This window comes from Delphinus delphis, chromosome X (genome assembly GCF_949987515.2).
Source record: "Delphinus delphis chromosome X, mDelDel1.2, whole genome shotgun sequence".
Taxonomy (NCBI): Eukaryota; Metazoa; Chordata; class Mammalia; order Artiodactyla; family Delphinidae; genus Delphinus; species Delphinus delphis.
In genome coordinates, this window is record NC_082704.1 from 37,948,734 (window position 1) to 37,962,637 (window position 13,904).

The 13,904-nt window shown below is 37.3% G+C and overlaps 1 protein-coding gene across 1 annotated transcript in view; it reads right to left on the reverse strand.

The window, feature by feature from the left end:
• IL1RAPL2 (interleukin 1 receptor accessory protein like 2) overlaps positions 1-13,904 on the reverse strand; it is a 689,119-nt gene that overhangs the window by 483,760 nt on the left and 191,455 nt on the right. The window contains exon 3 of the mRNA XM_060002166.1: positions 8,726-8,912. Within this exon, the coding sequence (XP_059858149.1) occupies positions 8,726-8,912 (187 nt within the window). The remainder of the gene's footprint in view (positions 1-8,725; positions 8,913-13,904) is intronic.

Here is a 13,904-nt window from a genome sequence, read left to right on the forward strand (position 1 = left end):
AAGTTAGGCAGGCAAGCAGGACATACAGGACAGAGGGAATAACATGTGTAGAAGAACTCAGATGTGAAAAACCATGGAGTGGACAAAAAAATATGAATAGTTTTGCTCTCTTGAGAGTGGCAATGAGTAGGCGGAGGCCAGATACTAAAAGCCTTAAATTCCATTCTAAGATATTTGTACACTGTCAGGTTTCAAATCTCAGCTCTGTCACTATATAACCTATCTCATAAGACTGTTCTAAGAATTGAATTAGCTAATTAATGAACATGTGTGGCACAGTGTCAGGCCCTGTAAATACTCAACAAAAAGGAACTACTAACTAAAAGTTTTTATAGAATCATTGGAGTGCTTTAAATAGTGGCACACTATGATCAGATGTGCATTTCTAAAAGATCATTCTAATGGATATATAGAAGGTAGTCAGATTATAAAAAGAGACATTGCTTAAAAGGCTTTAATTTACTTTGATCTGTTTTTATCTCTCAAATGTCATTAATGCCATTAAGGATACACAGGAAGACCCTTTAAAGTCTGGATTCTTATAACAATTTAGGAAAGATCAATAGCAAACTCCTGTTAAATTTGAGAAAAACAAACATGTTAATAATTATAGAAGTTGACAAAAACATATCATTTTGATAAATCCAGAAATTGAACAGTCAAAACTCAACCTTATAAGATCTTTATTCCTAATCACCAAAACCCAGCAGCAAATGGTCATCAATGGGTGAATGGCTAAACAGTGGTACATCTCTACAGTGGAATATTGGACTATTATTCAGCAATAAAAGGAATGAACTATTGTTATATACCACAACATTGACAAATCTCAAATGAATTATGCTAAGTGAGCAAAGATAGGCACAAAAGGCTACATATCATATTATTCCATTTATATGACATTCTGGAAAATACAAAACCATAGGAATAGAAAACATATCTTTTTAGCAAGGACTGGGGCTTGGAGGAAGGGACTGAATACAAAAGGACATGGAGAAAATTGCAATGATGAAAATGTTCTGTATCTTGTTTGTGGTGTATATATTTGCTAAAACACATCAAGTTGTTCAAGTAAAAAGGATGCATTTTATGTTTGTAGATTATACAGGACTTTAAACAGAACAGGACTTTAAAAACCCTCAATCTTAAATTCCCAATTGGAGTTGGAGATGTCCTAACTTTGCTTCTAGCTTTCTATGTAACTTTTTCCTTTCTATAGTAGCAGCAAATATCAAGGACTTTAGTCATTAGATGTTTATAACATGTCTGAGATATATGGCATACATTGTTATATCTATTTTATATGTGGGAAAATAGAGGCCCAGGGTCATCCAATTACTCATTCACATTAATGGTGTAATGGTGACCAGAATCCAGGTCCCCAGGCTCAAAGACCAGTGCTTCTTACACATATTAAATACCCATTCCTCAAATAGCAACCCATCTTCTCTATAATTTGCAAATAATAAATAACCATTTTCCCATTTCTAATGCCATACCTAAAAATAAAAACAAGGATAAACGGGTCTTAAATCTTGTGTCACTGACTGTGGTTTTAGGGCATACAAAATTGAAGCCTTCATGGGATTCCTAGCTCATTCCTTCCGGATAAAAGTATCTTTGAAAATTCTAGTTAAATAGATTAAGATTTTCAGGATGGAATGTAATTTTATGGTTACAAAATAAGGTACATACTAATATCAATACATTTTCAAAAGGGATTCAAAAACCCCAAGCATTTTGCCAAACCATTTTTATAGTCAAAATGTGTCGGCCATTTGGGCTGTGGTATTACAAGGTCTTCAATGACCTTCTTTTTCCCTCTTTAAGAAAATTGTCAGGATTTTCTGGGAGACAAGATTGCAGATTAGAAAGACTTGAGCTCACCTCCTCTCATGAAAACACCAAAATCACAACTTATTGCTGTACAACCATTGACAAAAAAGACTGGAACCTACCAAAAAAGATATTCTACATCCAAAGACAAATAAGAAACCACAGGACGGTAGGAGGGGAACTTTCATGATATAATCAAATCCTATAACCACCGAGTGGGTGACCCACAAACTGGAAAATAATTATATCACAGATGTTCACCCATAGGAGTGAGAGTTCTGAGCCCCATGTCAGGTTCCCCAGCCTGGGGGTCTGGCATCAGGAGGAGGAGCCCCCAGAGCATTTGGCTTTGAAGACCAGTGGGCTTGTGTACAGGAGATCCACAGGATGGAGGGAAACAGAGACTCCACTCTTCAAGGGCACACACAAGGTTTCACGTGCACTGGGACTGTGGGCAAAACAGTGACTCCATAGAAGCCTGGGCCAGACCTACCTGTGGGTCTTGGAGGCTCTCCTGGGGAGGCAAGGGTTGGCTGTGGCCCACTACAGGGGCAAGGACACTGGTGGCAGAGACCCCAGGCAGTATTCCTCAGAGTGAGCTTCCCTGGTGGTCACCATTTTGGCACCGAGACCTGGCCCCACCCAACAGCCTGAAGGCTCCAGTGCTGGGACACCTCAGGCTAAACAACAAACAGAGTGGAAACACAGACCCACCCATCAACAGACAGGGGGCTTAAAGTTGTCCTGAGCCCACAGCCATCTCTAGACACACCCCTTGACACAGCCCTGCCCATCAGAGGGACAAGACCCAGCGCCACCCACCAGTGGACAGGCACCAGTCCCTCCCACCAGGAAGCCTGCACAAAACCTTGGACCAACCTCACCCACGAGGGGGCATACACCAGAAGCAGGAAGAACTACAATCCTACAGCCTGCAGAACAGAGACCACAAATACAGAAAGTTAGACAAAATGGGATGGCAGAGAAACATGTTCCAGATGCAGGAACAAGATAAAAGCCCAGAAGAACAACTAAGTGAAGTGGAGATAGGCAATCTGCCTGAAAAGGAATTCAGAATAATGATAGTAAAGATGATCCAAGATCTCAGAAAAAGAATGGAGGAACAGACTGAGAAGGTACAAGAAATGTTTAACAAAGAACCAGAAGATTTAAAGAACAAACAGAGATAAACAATACAATAACTGAAATGAAAAATACACTAGAAGGAATCAATAGCAGAATAAATGAGGCAGAAGAAGGAATAAGTGAGCTGGAAGACAGACTGGTGGAAATAATTGTCACAAAACAGAATAAAGAAAAAGGAGTGGAAAGAAATGAGGACAGTCTAAGAGACTTCTGGGACAACTTCAAACACACCAACATTTGCATTATAGGGGTCCCAGAAGGAGAAGAGAGAGAACCTGCCTGAGAAAACATTTGAAGAGATAGTAGCTGAAAACTTCCCTAACATGGGTAAGGAAACACTCAAGTTCAGGAAGCACAGAGAGTCCGATACAGGATAAACCCAAGGAGAAACACGCCAAGACACATTTTAATCAAATTGACAAAACTTAAAGACAAAGAGAAAATATTTAAGGCAACAAGGGAAAAGCAACAAATAACATACAAGGGAATGCCCATAAGGTTAACAACTGATTTTTCAGCAGAAGCTCAAATGAACGTATTTACAAAGTGGAAACAGACTCACAGACTTCAAAAACAAACTCATGGTTACCAAAAGGGAAAGGTCGGGGGGAGGCATACATTAGGAGTTTGGGATTAACATATACACACCACTATATATAAAATAGATAATCAACAAGGACCTATTGTATAGCACAGGGAACTCTATTCAATATTCTATAATAACCTATATGGGAAAAGAATCTGAAAAAGAATAGATATATGTATCTGTATAACTGAATCACTTTGCTGTACACCTGAAACTAACACAACATTGTAAATCAACTATACTCAAATATAAAATAAAAATTAAATTAAAAAAAAACTCCATACTACCCAACTTAGCATTTAAAAAAAAGAAAGAAAACTGTCAGAATGTTTAGCAAGATAAATAACTGTAAAGCTCTTAACTTTGGAAGCTTATCTCATTGTAATGAGTGACAGCATTTAGAAATGGTCATTCCTAGACTATTATTTAGGAGATGAAATTAACTCCTCACAATCCATCTGCAATTTTCTTAAACATGGTATGAGTCAGATATCTATTTTTTTGCAAGTGAATTGTCAATTATGTGCATATCATTTTTAATAAGCCGTTATCCCCCCTCCAAACCCATTAAAATGATATGTTATTATATACTAAATTCTCATATATACATACTTTATCTGTTTCTGGATTCTCTATTCTATTTAACTGATCTATTTATGCTTTCTTAAACTTACTATTTTAATTACTACTGTTTTGCAGTAAGTTCAGTCTCAGTTAGACTAAGTCCCCTCTTATTAATGTTTTCTTCCAAAATTTCATTTGCAAAACTGATATATTCACTCATCCATATGAATGTTATAATATTTATCATGTTGTCTAATTTCTAAAAATTCATATTTTAGCAAATTGGATTACTTATTTATATAATATTGGGAATAACTGATCTTTTTTTCTATGAGATCTTCCAATGCAGAAATATGTTCTGTCTCTCCATTAATTTAGACTATATTTTATGTCCTTCAATAAAATTATATTTTTATATAGGTCTCCTCCCATCTTTGTTAAATGTATTCCAAAGTGTTTTACAGTTTTTCATTGTTGTAAATGGGATAATTTCATTTTTCCTTTACATATCTAACCGATTATTACTGGCAAAAATAAAAATTATTGAATAGTTTGTATATTTTTATTAAGCTAACTTATCAAATTATCTCATTAGTTCTATTTTTTTGTTGTTGTTTAATCTCTTGGGTTTTCTTGGTATACAATTATACAATCTGAAAAATAAGATTATTTTGTCCTCCTTTTCCAATGTTTGTATAGTGTATTTCATTTAAATTTCTTATGGCATCAGCTAGAACCTCCAAAACAATACTGAATAATAGAACTGACAGAGATCATTCCTATCTTGTACGCCATGGATATAAGGATATAAGTATGTTTTCAAGGATGTTTACTGCAATACTTGGATTATTTTTAAAAAACTAGAAAAAATTGAATATCCATCTGAAAAATGGTTGAATAAAGCAAGGTTATATCTAGCCTATGAACTATGATACAGCTATTAAAAATGAATTAGATATATATAGTCAACATGCACATAGTAGGCACCCAGTATATATATACTAACTGAATGAATGAATTTGCACTGACCTATCCATAATGCATAATGCATAATGCATAATGCATATCCATAATGCACTCAACCATTCCATTATAACCAACGGCAAACATCTGAAATTAAGATAATTGTGGCAAGAAAAAGGAGGATTCAAACTGGAAGACTTGACTTCATTAACATCAGCCTTTTATCAGCAGAGGTAACTAATGACACAGATATGCGTTTTACCCCAAGGAACATATTTGTATTTTCATTCCTAATGTCCTATTAAGGTTAGGGAATTTTTTTGTTTAGAAATGGGATAAAGGGACTCTACACTCTTGTGTCAAGTGTTCTCAGTGAATAATGAGGTTGTTCTTGTGTTCTTAGTTCAATAAAGAAAATAATCTTTATCACTCATTTCAAAAATGTTTCCAAAAGCATTGACATAATTGTATATTCTGTTCTAATATTTAAGCCCCATACATAGCGTCAGGAGGAAGTGCTGAAAGTGTAGCCCCTCTCCTCACTTCCTTTTGCTAACAGAGTTCAGATAGAGGAGTTACAGCCCCCTTATGCATATCTCTTACATTCCAAGGACAACCAGGATAGGCTTACTCATTCATCTTTATGAACATGCCCCAGTGCCATATGAGCCACCTCTACCTTCCTATTCACCTGTGATTACCTGCAGGCATGGAAGAATAGTCCTCAATGGCCTGCCATAACAGGATGGTTGGAAAGTAAACAAGTTTAAAGATTACATATATTTGAAAAGAAGACTGGGAAAAGGATCATGCAACACATACTTTTCACTGTTAAAACACTGGAGATAATACATTGTACATTTCTAACTTTGGATATGCACCAGAATTAACTCCAGACAAATGTGTCCTCCTTTTTTCATTGCTGTAGCCAGAGCAAAATCACTTCATGTTCAGTCTGGTAGGAAATGCACAGACTACAAAGCAAGCAAGGCAGATTATCGAAGTATTGGCTAAAAAGGAAACGTTTTCCTAATATGTCAATTTTTCAAGGATTTACTTAAAACCATGTGTGAAAAGTGGGGTTAACAATGCATTTGGGAGCTTCACAGACTCTTTAACTTTTGGTTTTAATTTTTTATCCTGATCCATTTGTATAGTGTAATGGCTAAGTGGAAGGGCCCAGGAGCCAAACTGCAAGTCACAAACAGCTGTGTGACGTTTGTTGAGTCACTTAACTCGTCTGAGTCTCCAGTCATGTCTTTTGTAAAATGGGGATAATAATAATACCTACATAAGACATAAGATTGAGACTGAGAAACTAGAAGTTGAGTTAATCCATCTAAAGCACTTAAAATAGAGTCTGGCATATAGTAAGTACTTAATAAATATTACCTATCATTATGCTTATTATTTATCAATTGTAAAATGTTATACAAATATTAAATGTTATTATCCAGGCAGAGCTGGAAAAGCCCTTTGTTTCACCATCATTGGTCCATTTCTAAGAAAGAGTGAGGGTTAGCTTTTTCCAAGGAATAAACTGCTTTGGTAGACAATGACTATGGTGATGTATAGAGATGTGAAGAAAGGGGAAAAAAGAATTTAGTGAAAAGACAAAAAGATGAGATAGAATGAACACTGTAAGAGAAAGCTGATGACCTGGAGTTTACTCCTAGCTGCTAACCCTTGAGCTAGTCAACCTCCCTTCCTGAAGTATAAAATTGAAATAAAACCTTTTTTACTCATCTTAAAGAAGTGCCTGCAATCGAGGCTGGGTTTAGCTCCAGGCCTATTGCAGGAGAGGTTAGTGATTAAGAAAATGGACTCTGGAACCACACTGCCTTGAATATAAAATGAAGCTTTGTTAGCTGAGTAGCTTTGGACAAGTCTCTACATTCCTGTAAGACTCAAGTTTTTTCCTCTGTTAAATGATGATAATAGCGCCCACCACACAGAGTTGCATTGAGACTTAAGTGAGATAACATAGAGACCAAGCTTAACACAGCAAATGGCACATAGTAAGTGATTAAGAAATACTAACAAGGCTAGGACTTTCCCTGGTTGTCGAGTGGTTAAGACTCTGTACCTCCACTGCAGGGCGTGCGGGTTTGATCCCTGGTCAGGGAACTAAGATCCCACATGCCATGCAGCGTGGCCAAAAAAAAAAAAAAATTAAAGAAAAAAGAACTACTAACAAGGCTGATGATGGCATGAAGGGTCCCACTAAGTATGGATATTCTATATTTATGCATAATGAACATCATGTTCCTTTTTATGTGTCAGAATATTAAGAAAAAAAAAGGAGGATGACACTTCACAAAGAGACTTGAGGTTCTAGTTCAGGACATGCTCTTGCTGTCTCTTGTCAAGTTCCCCCAGGCATGAAGATAGAGGAACTTCCAAATGTAAAAGCACCTGACAACTGTAGGAGCTAGGGTTTAGGCTTTCCTGGAAACTGTGGGTCTGTCAGATACTACAGAAACAACCTGTCCTACCTTTTATGTATGTTTGGTTGCAATAATGTGCACAGTACCTGTGCAGAAAACCCCCTTGGTCACCTCTGGCCACCATATATAGTCATATATGGTCACCATGGGCCAACCAGTGTGGCTCAGAGGTGGCAGAGGGTGCTCAGTCCTCTTTTAGAACCACAGTGCCCCAGGCTCGCAGCCAGAATATCATAGTTGAAAGGTTGTATGTTTATTTTTCTGCTTCCTGCCCTAGATCCATGCTCTGCCTTTGTCTGACCTACTCTGGGCCCAGAGAAGCTGAAGACTATTGATTCTACCCCCTGGTTTTGCTTTCTGAATTCTGTTTGAACTCACATGGTGGGAGGGAAGACACTAGCAAGAAACCAGAAGGCGGGAGTTAAGAGGGGTTAGGGTGTCCATTCTATCCACTCCCTCTCTGTTTTCCACAGTTAATATGCTCCTCTAAGGCCACAGCTCTTGACAGGCCTGCTCCGCTCTTGCCAGGTTCCAGAGATACAGCTCCTTCCCCTTGCCACTCTAGACCTAGGAGCGGTAATTTACAGCTTTTTCCCTTTTTGGTTCCCTTAACCCTAACCACACCTCTGTAAACAGTTCCTTCATTCAACTCTCATCTGTACAACCTTTGAGTGTGGTTTATTTCCAGATAAACACGTTATTTCCAGTGTTCACATATCCTGCACTGGGCCCATTTCTCTCCTCTGCACTGACTGCAGTGGTTCTCACAATATAGACCATGATAATCGTTGTTATTTCTTGTAAGCACCATTCCTTGTAAAGATGGGCCTTTGTTCCTAACAGTGAATAATATTTCTAGGTCCCTCAAATAATTTCTTTCATGTGTTATTTCAGTCTTCACTCTTCTTCCCATTTGCTCTCATGAGTTGGGGTAAAGGGATATTTTCCTTATTTTTAGTCATTGGAGAAGCTGGGATTGCTTCTGACACCTGCTGATGGAAGTACATGAAAACCAGTAATATATAGGGATCATAGCTCTGAATTATTTAGCTGTGGATCTGCTGATTCTTCTCAGTGAAATATCTAATACCAAAAACTCAAAATAAAATCTCTCCCTTTTTATCTCCCCAAGCCAGCTATTGACTTAGGGTAAAAAAATGCATTTGACATCATGCTAAGTTACCTTGTACCACACAACATCAGGCTCCTGATCGGACTTTTTAAAGTCATCCATGTCTGGGCAGGATATCTCCTTTCTTTTAGTGACTTCAGATTTTTCCAAATAGCGGATCCTGCTATTGTAGCACAGACCTGATTCATTCTCTGCAACAGTCAAGGACATTGACACCTTCATGCAATATGTCGAGTTTCTGTAGGGATAGAGAAATAGCAAAATGGCTTTATTGGGTGTTTACACCTATGTTTTTACTCTGTATATTTCAAGAATATTGACTTTTCCACTTAGGACCTTGCCTAGAAATCAGAAACAACATGGAAACAACACAGAACATTTTTCTACTTCAACTGACATGAAGATATGGAACAAAATGCTAATGTGGACATCTCTGGCCATGAGATAGCTACATAGAGCAGCTGTACCCATCTTCTGAAATGTAAAACAGTCAGACTGCTTTCCCAGTGGTAAACATTGCTATGTTGACAATCTGATAGCAAAAACTTATGAGAAAGTCTATAACTAGGGCTATAGCCATTTCTGGTTTGCCCTTATGGCCAGTCCCTTAACAGGTATTCCAAGGATTGTTAATTTTTCCATTGGTTTCTAAGCCAACATTTTCTTTTATAGGATACATACCAAAAAACAGATCAACAACTTGTATGGGTATAAGTGAATCACTTTGTTATACACCTGTAACTAGCACATCATTGTTAATTAACTATACTCCAATATAAAATAAAAATACAAACAGATCAACATATAGAAGATACCCGTTAACTCACATAGCTTTTTAAGGTGTTTACTGAGATATGTCAGGGGTCAAATTTGGGTTCCTACAAAGAACAAATCCTAGCAGAGTGGATTAATTTTATTCATCAAAACTAGAATTATAAAGGAATTTCAACATTGAATTTTACCATAAAGCTGCTTTAGAAATTGGACATTACTGGGCTAACCCATAATAGAAGGGTATTTATGAAATTGAATTCTGCCTTCATTTCCCTATATATATCCCATGACATTTCCCTACCCTACTCTACCTAGACTCCAGAAGATATCAACCTCACAAAAGAAATCTGGAAAGTATGAGGAAGAGATCAGAAGCAGCCTGGTAAGACTCAAAAGAAGGTCAACTGTAAATCTCTTGGTGAGACATTTCAGAATCATATGTGTTCTAAACATCAAGGGATACCTGCTGTTAAAAAACAAAAGTGCCAGGGATAATTCAAAACCGAGTATTTTTACAACTAAGTAAAAACAATCCTGATAAATGGGATTAACATGCCAACCAATAATTTTAAGATGGCCTCAAATGATTGTTACTATTTGTACTTCTTAGTATTCATTGAAATTTCACAATATGCCAGACACCATACAAAACACAGGAGTGCAGATGGCTGCTGCCCATTGGGTTTACAAACTAAGTTAATCAAAATGACTGCTACTTGGATTTCTAGTGAAGTTAATTACTGGCAAGTACTCCTGACTATGTGATGCCTGTGTCATCTGAAGATACACTTCCATTCTGATATTCAGATGTAACCCCATTATACAATGTAGATTGTGAGCTATTGCTTTTCTCTCTTCCTCAATGTAGGTTCTTAGGGTTTAATATATGGCCACTAGGGATCAAATGTAAGAACATTTAATTCTATTAGATGTTTGACAGCTTCTTTAAGAGCCATGAAGCTAAAGCCACCAGAAATGTTTTTAAGTCTCAGCCAGTAAGGTAAAATTTGGTTCAATCAATTTGGCTCTTCTTGACTCCATTTTCAATACTTCAGTGCTAAACATGCCCATGTCTTCTTGCTTTCTTTAACATCCTACATGATGTGGCCTATCGTAACATTCTGTCCTTCACTCATTAGGGTGCAGTCGCAATCGTATTTACTCTGTTTCTTGAATATACTAAGCCTATTTGAGCCATGGTTGTTTATACTTGCTCTTCTCTTTGATTTTCTATCATGTGCGAGTGAGCAAAGAATTTGTTAAGTGTGAGCAAAGAATTTGTTGCTCTTGTTCATCACTCTATTCCTGGGATCTAAGTTGATAGCAAGGGCTTAGTAAATGTTAGTTGATTAAATGTATGGGCATCAAAAGGTATGTATTCAAGAGACATGTCCTCCCTGCTTTACTTTTGCATAAACTCATTATGGAACTAACCACCCCATCCCCATTCTACAGAGTCATGTGTGTATGTGGCTGGTCAAATATCACATTCCCTGTTTAAATATGACTCAAGATAATTCTGCAGGTATTCTTGTACCACCAGGGTAAGGATTAGCCAAATTTGGTGCATCAGCATACCAGCAAAGAAAAAACTATAATGACTATATCTGGGAGACAAGGAGGACTAGGGTATGTATAGGGGATGGAAGGAAGATAAATGGTCACAGTTTTTAAAAAGTTTTAAACGAAGCAGAAAGAAAATCACCTCTGCTAAGAATGTAAAATATTATGAACAGTTGTTAATGTCACAGACTTTGATCATATCTGTTCCATGGTATCCATCCATACAGGTGAAATCTTCCCATTTTTGTGTTACAAACCCAGGGAGAGAGAGCTGTTGTCCAGCAGTCTCAACAATAGAAGTATTAGACAGAATGTACAGTTCCCTGAAAGGAGCTTACTATTCCAGATCTATTTAGTCCTGAGGATAAAATAGGATAGACTAAGTAAGGGACCAATATAATATTGTGGTTTCATAACAAAGCACTAGCTTTGAACTAAGATCCACTAGGTTCAACTAGCTCTGTGTCCTTGAGCAAGTTATGTAACATCTCTCAGTCTCAGATTCCTCAGCTGAAAAATGAGGATAAGAAATCCTTTATGGTGGCTCCACTGGAGTTTGGAGGAGGAAGCTCTTTTATTATACAAACTTAAGCAAAAACAAGTTTACTGTTTTCAGTTGGAATGGTTATAATATCTGACCTCTCCAGGCTGCTGTAACTATTAAGCAAATATAAAACATGTAACACAGCATCTGACCCATAGTAAATATTTAATAGACTGCCATTAGAATTGTTTTTTTTTTGTTTTTTTTTTACCGCTTGTATTAGTTCCTACATATATTGTTGATAAATTAATAATTATAATTTATATGTGATGTAGTAATTGTGAACAATCATCAGTATAATAAAAACAATACATTGGCAGTGATGGGTTAAGATATGCCACTGGCCTGGGGTGCCACTTGAGAGAAGAGTCTAGAAGAGGTCAGTTAGGCAAAAGGCCTAGTACCAGTGTGCCATGAAGGTCTGAAAGGATCAAAAAGATATACTGACCTAGGCACAAAAAGAAGTTAATCAAGAGAAAGCAACTAAGGCAAGAAGGAACTTCCAGGTACTGTGAATACCAGCTACTAGGCAAAGGCCAGAACTTTGGAGGTCGAATTGTTAGTAAGAGTTCCACTAAGCCTTTTGCAAGTTTCTTAGACAAACACCTTCTATAATAAAGCCCAGACCCCTAGGCAAGGTTTCGTGTTCCCTCTCCAAAATGCCCAAAGTATACACTATGTAGGTCATGCCAGCAGCACTTTCATTAACTTGGGATGAGGATGAGGGCAGGGAACCCACCCTGGAAATGGCTGATAGGTTGAAGGAGGAAATATTCTCTAACCCTTATCCACAAACAATCTTGACCAGGGCTCTGCATGAATTCACTCTTGCTCTGGTCTTTACCATGTAAAAGCCTGCTGACAGATTGCTTGTTACCCCATGAGCAAGCCCTAGTATGAAGTCCTTGATGACGACCAAATTCTCCGGAACTCAAGACAAGGCCTGGTGTGAGTCCTGTTGTTTCCATTGCTGACTTGGGGAAGGTGTGATCAAGGATGCCTGACAGTCTGAGACTCAGATTGATTTTGATTAGTTGTGTAATCCAGCCCTGGCACAGTTCCTGTTAATAATCTTGCATTATATAGATTTTACTTTGAAAAATGCCGCAGGCCAGTTCTATTTAAAATGTTTCCTGCAACTGGGACCTAAAAATGTTACTTTTCTTTCATTAGGTACAATTAGAGCTGTGCAAGTTTGAGGAGGCAGACTGACGAGTGTGCAAGAATGGGAATTGTACTTTTTTCTGTCCTCCCTTCACATCCTGAGGGGGACAAGGAGCACATTCAGGCTCAACATGAGCAAAGGGCCTTCACAGTGATGTTGCAGCAATGCCTTACAATTGTATACATTTGTAATCTTTCAAGTATTTCCATATCTCTTGTCTTACTTAATTCTGGCAATAATCCAGGAAAAGGTGCACGGTAAGTATCATCTACATTTTGTATAGGAGTAAAACAGAGACACAGAGAGGATAAATAACTTAGTCAAGATCATATAGCTGGTCAGTGGCTTAGAACCAAGGTTCTGGCTGTTAGCCCCTGGCCACTCTCAGAACTTGGTGCTATCAGCTGAACTAACTCATGGTTATCCACACCAACTTGGGGATGCTCACAGAAAGAAATGCAGATGTGTACAGATAACACTTAATGAACACTGTTATTAAAATGCACAGCACAGAATTTTCAAATTTGTAAATAAACCTTGCTTTCTATTCCAAAGGTTTAATGTTAGCTACTTTAGGTCATAATTTATACACTTTTTTTGCAGAAATATTTCTAAGGGACAATGTTGATCATCTTGGGTTTCCTAAGGGGAAAAGTGAGACCTAGGATTTAAAACATACATGAGAAATACAGATGCCCCTTTCCAATTCCCATTTATAAAACATGCTAATATTATAAAATCTAAAGTTGTATTTCAAAATATGAGTTTAAGTGCATTTGCTGTATCACCAGGGTTAGCCTACTGAAAATAAACTAAATAAATTAGGGAATTCTTTCATATCTAAAAGCAGAAGCCCAGAAAAAATGTGTCAGGATATAGTTGAAACTTTTCTAAATGGTTCCTTCAACTGTCTTATCTTCATTTCAAAATACTTTCCTTGAAAATCACAGAACTATCTAATGGTTAGTAAACTAAAACCAAGTTTGTTTTCTGATATTTTTGAAATGTGAATTGACCACTATGCATAACTATCAATTAATCAATCTACCATTACTGGATGATATTGTCCTCAAACCAAAAGAACTATGAACTGATATTATACCAATTCAGGGAAGGGAAACAAATGAATAAACAAACAGGATATTAGGCCCTTTGGTGAATTCCATTTCTTGAGAATCATTATA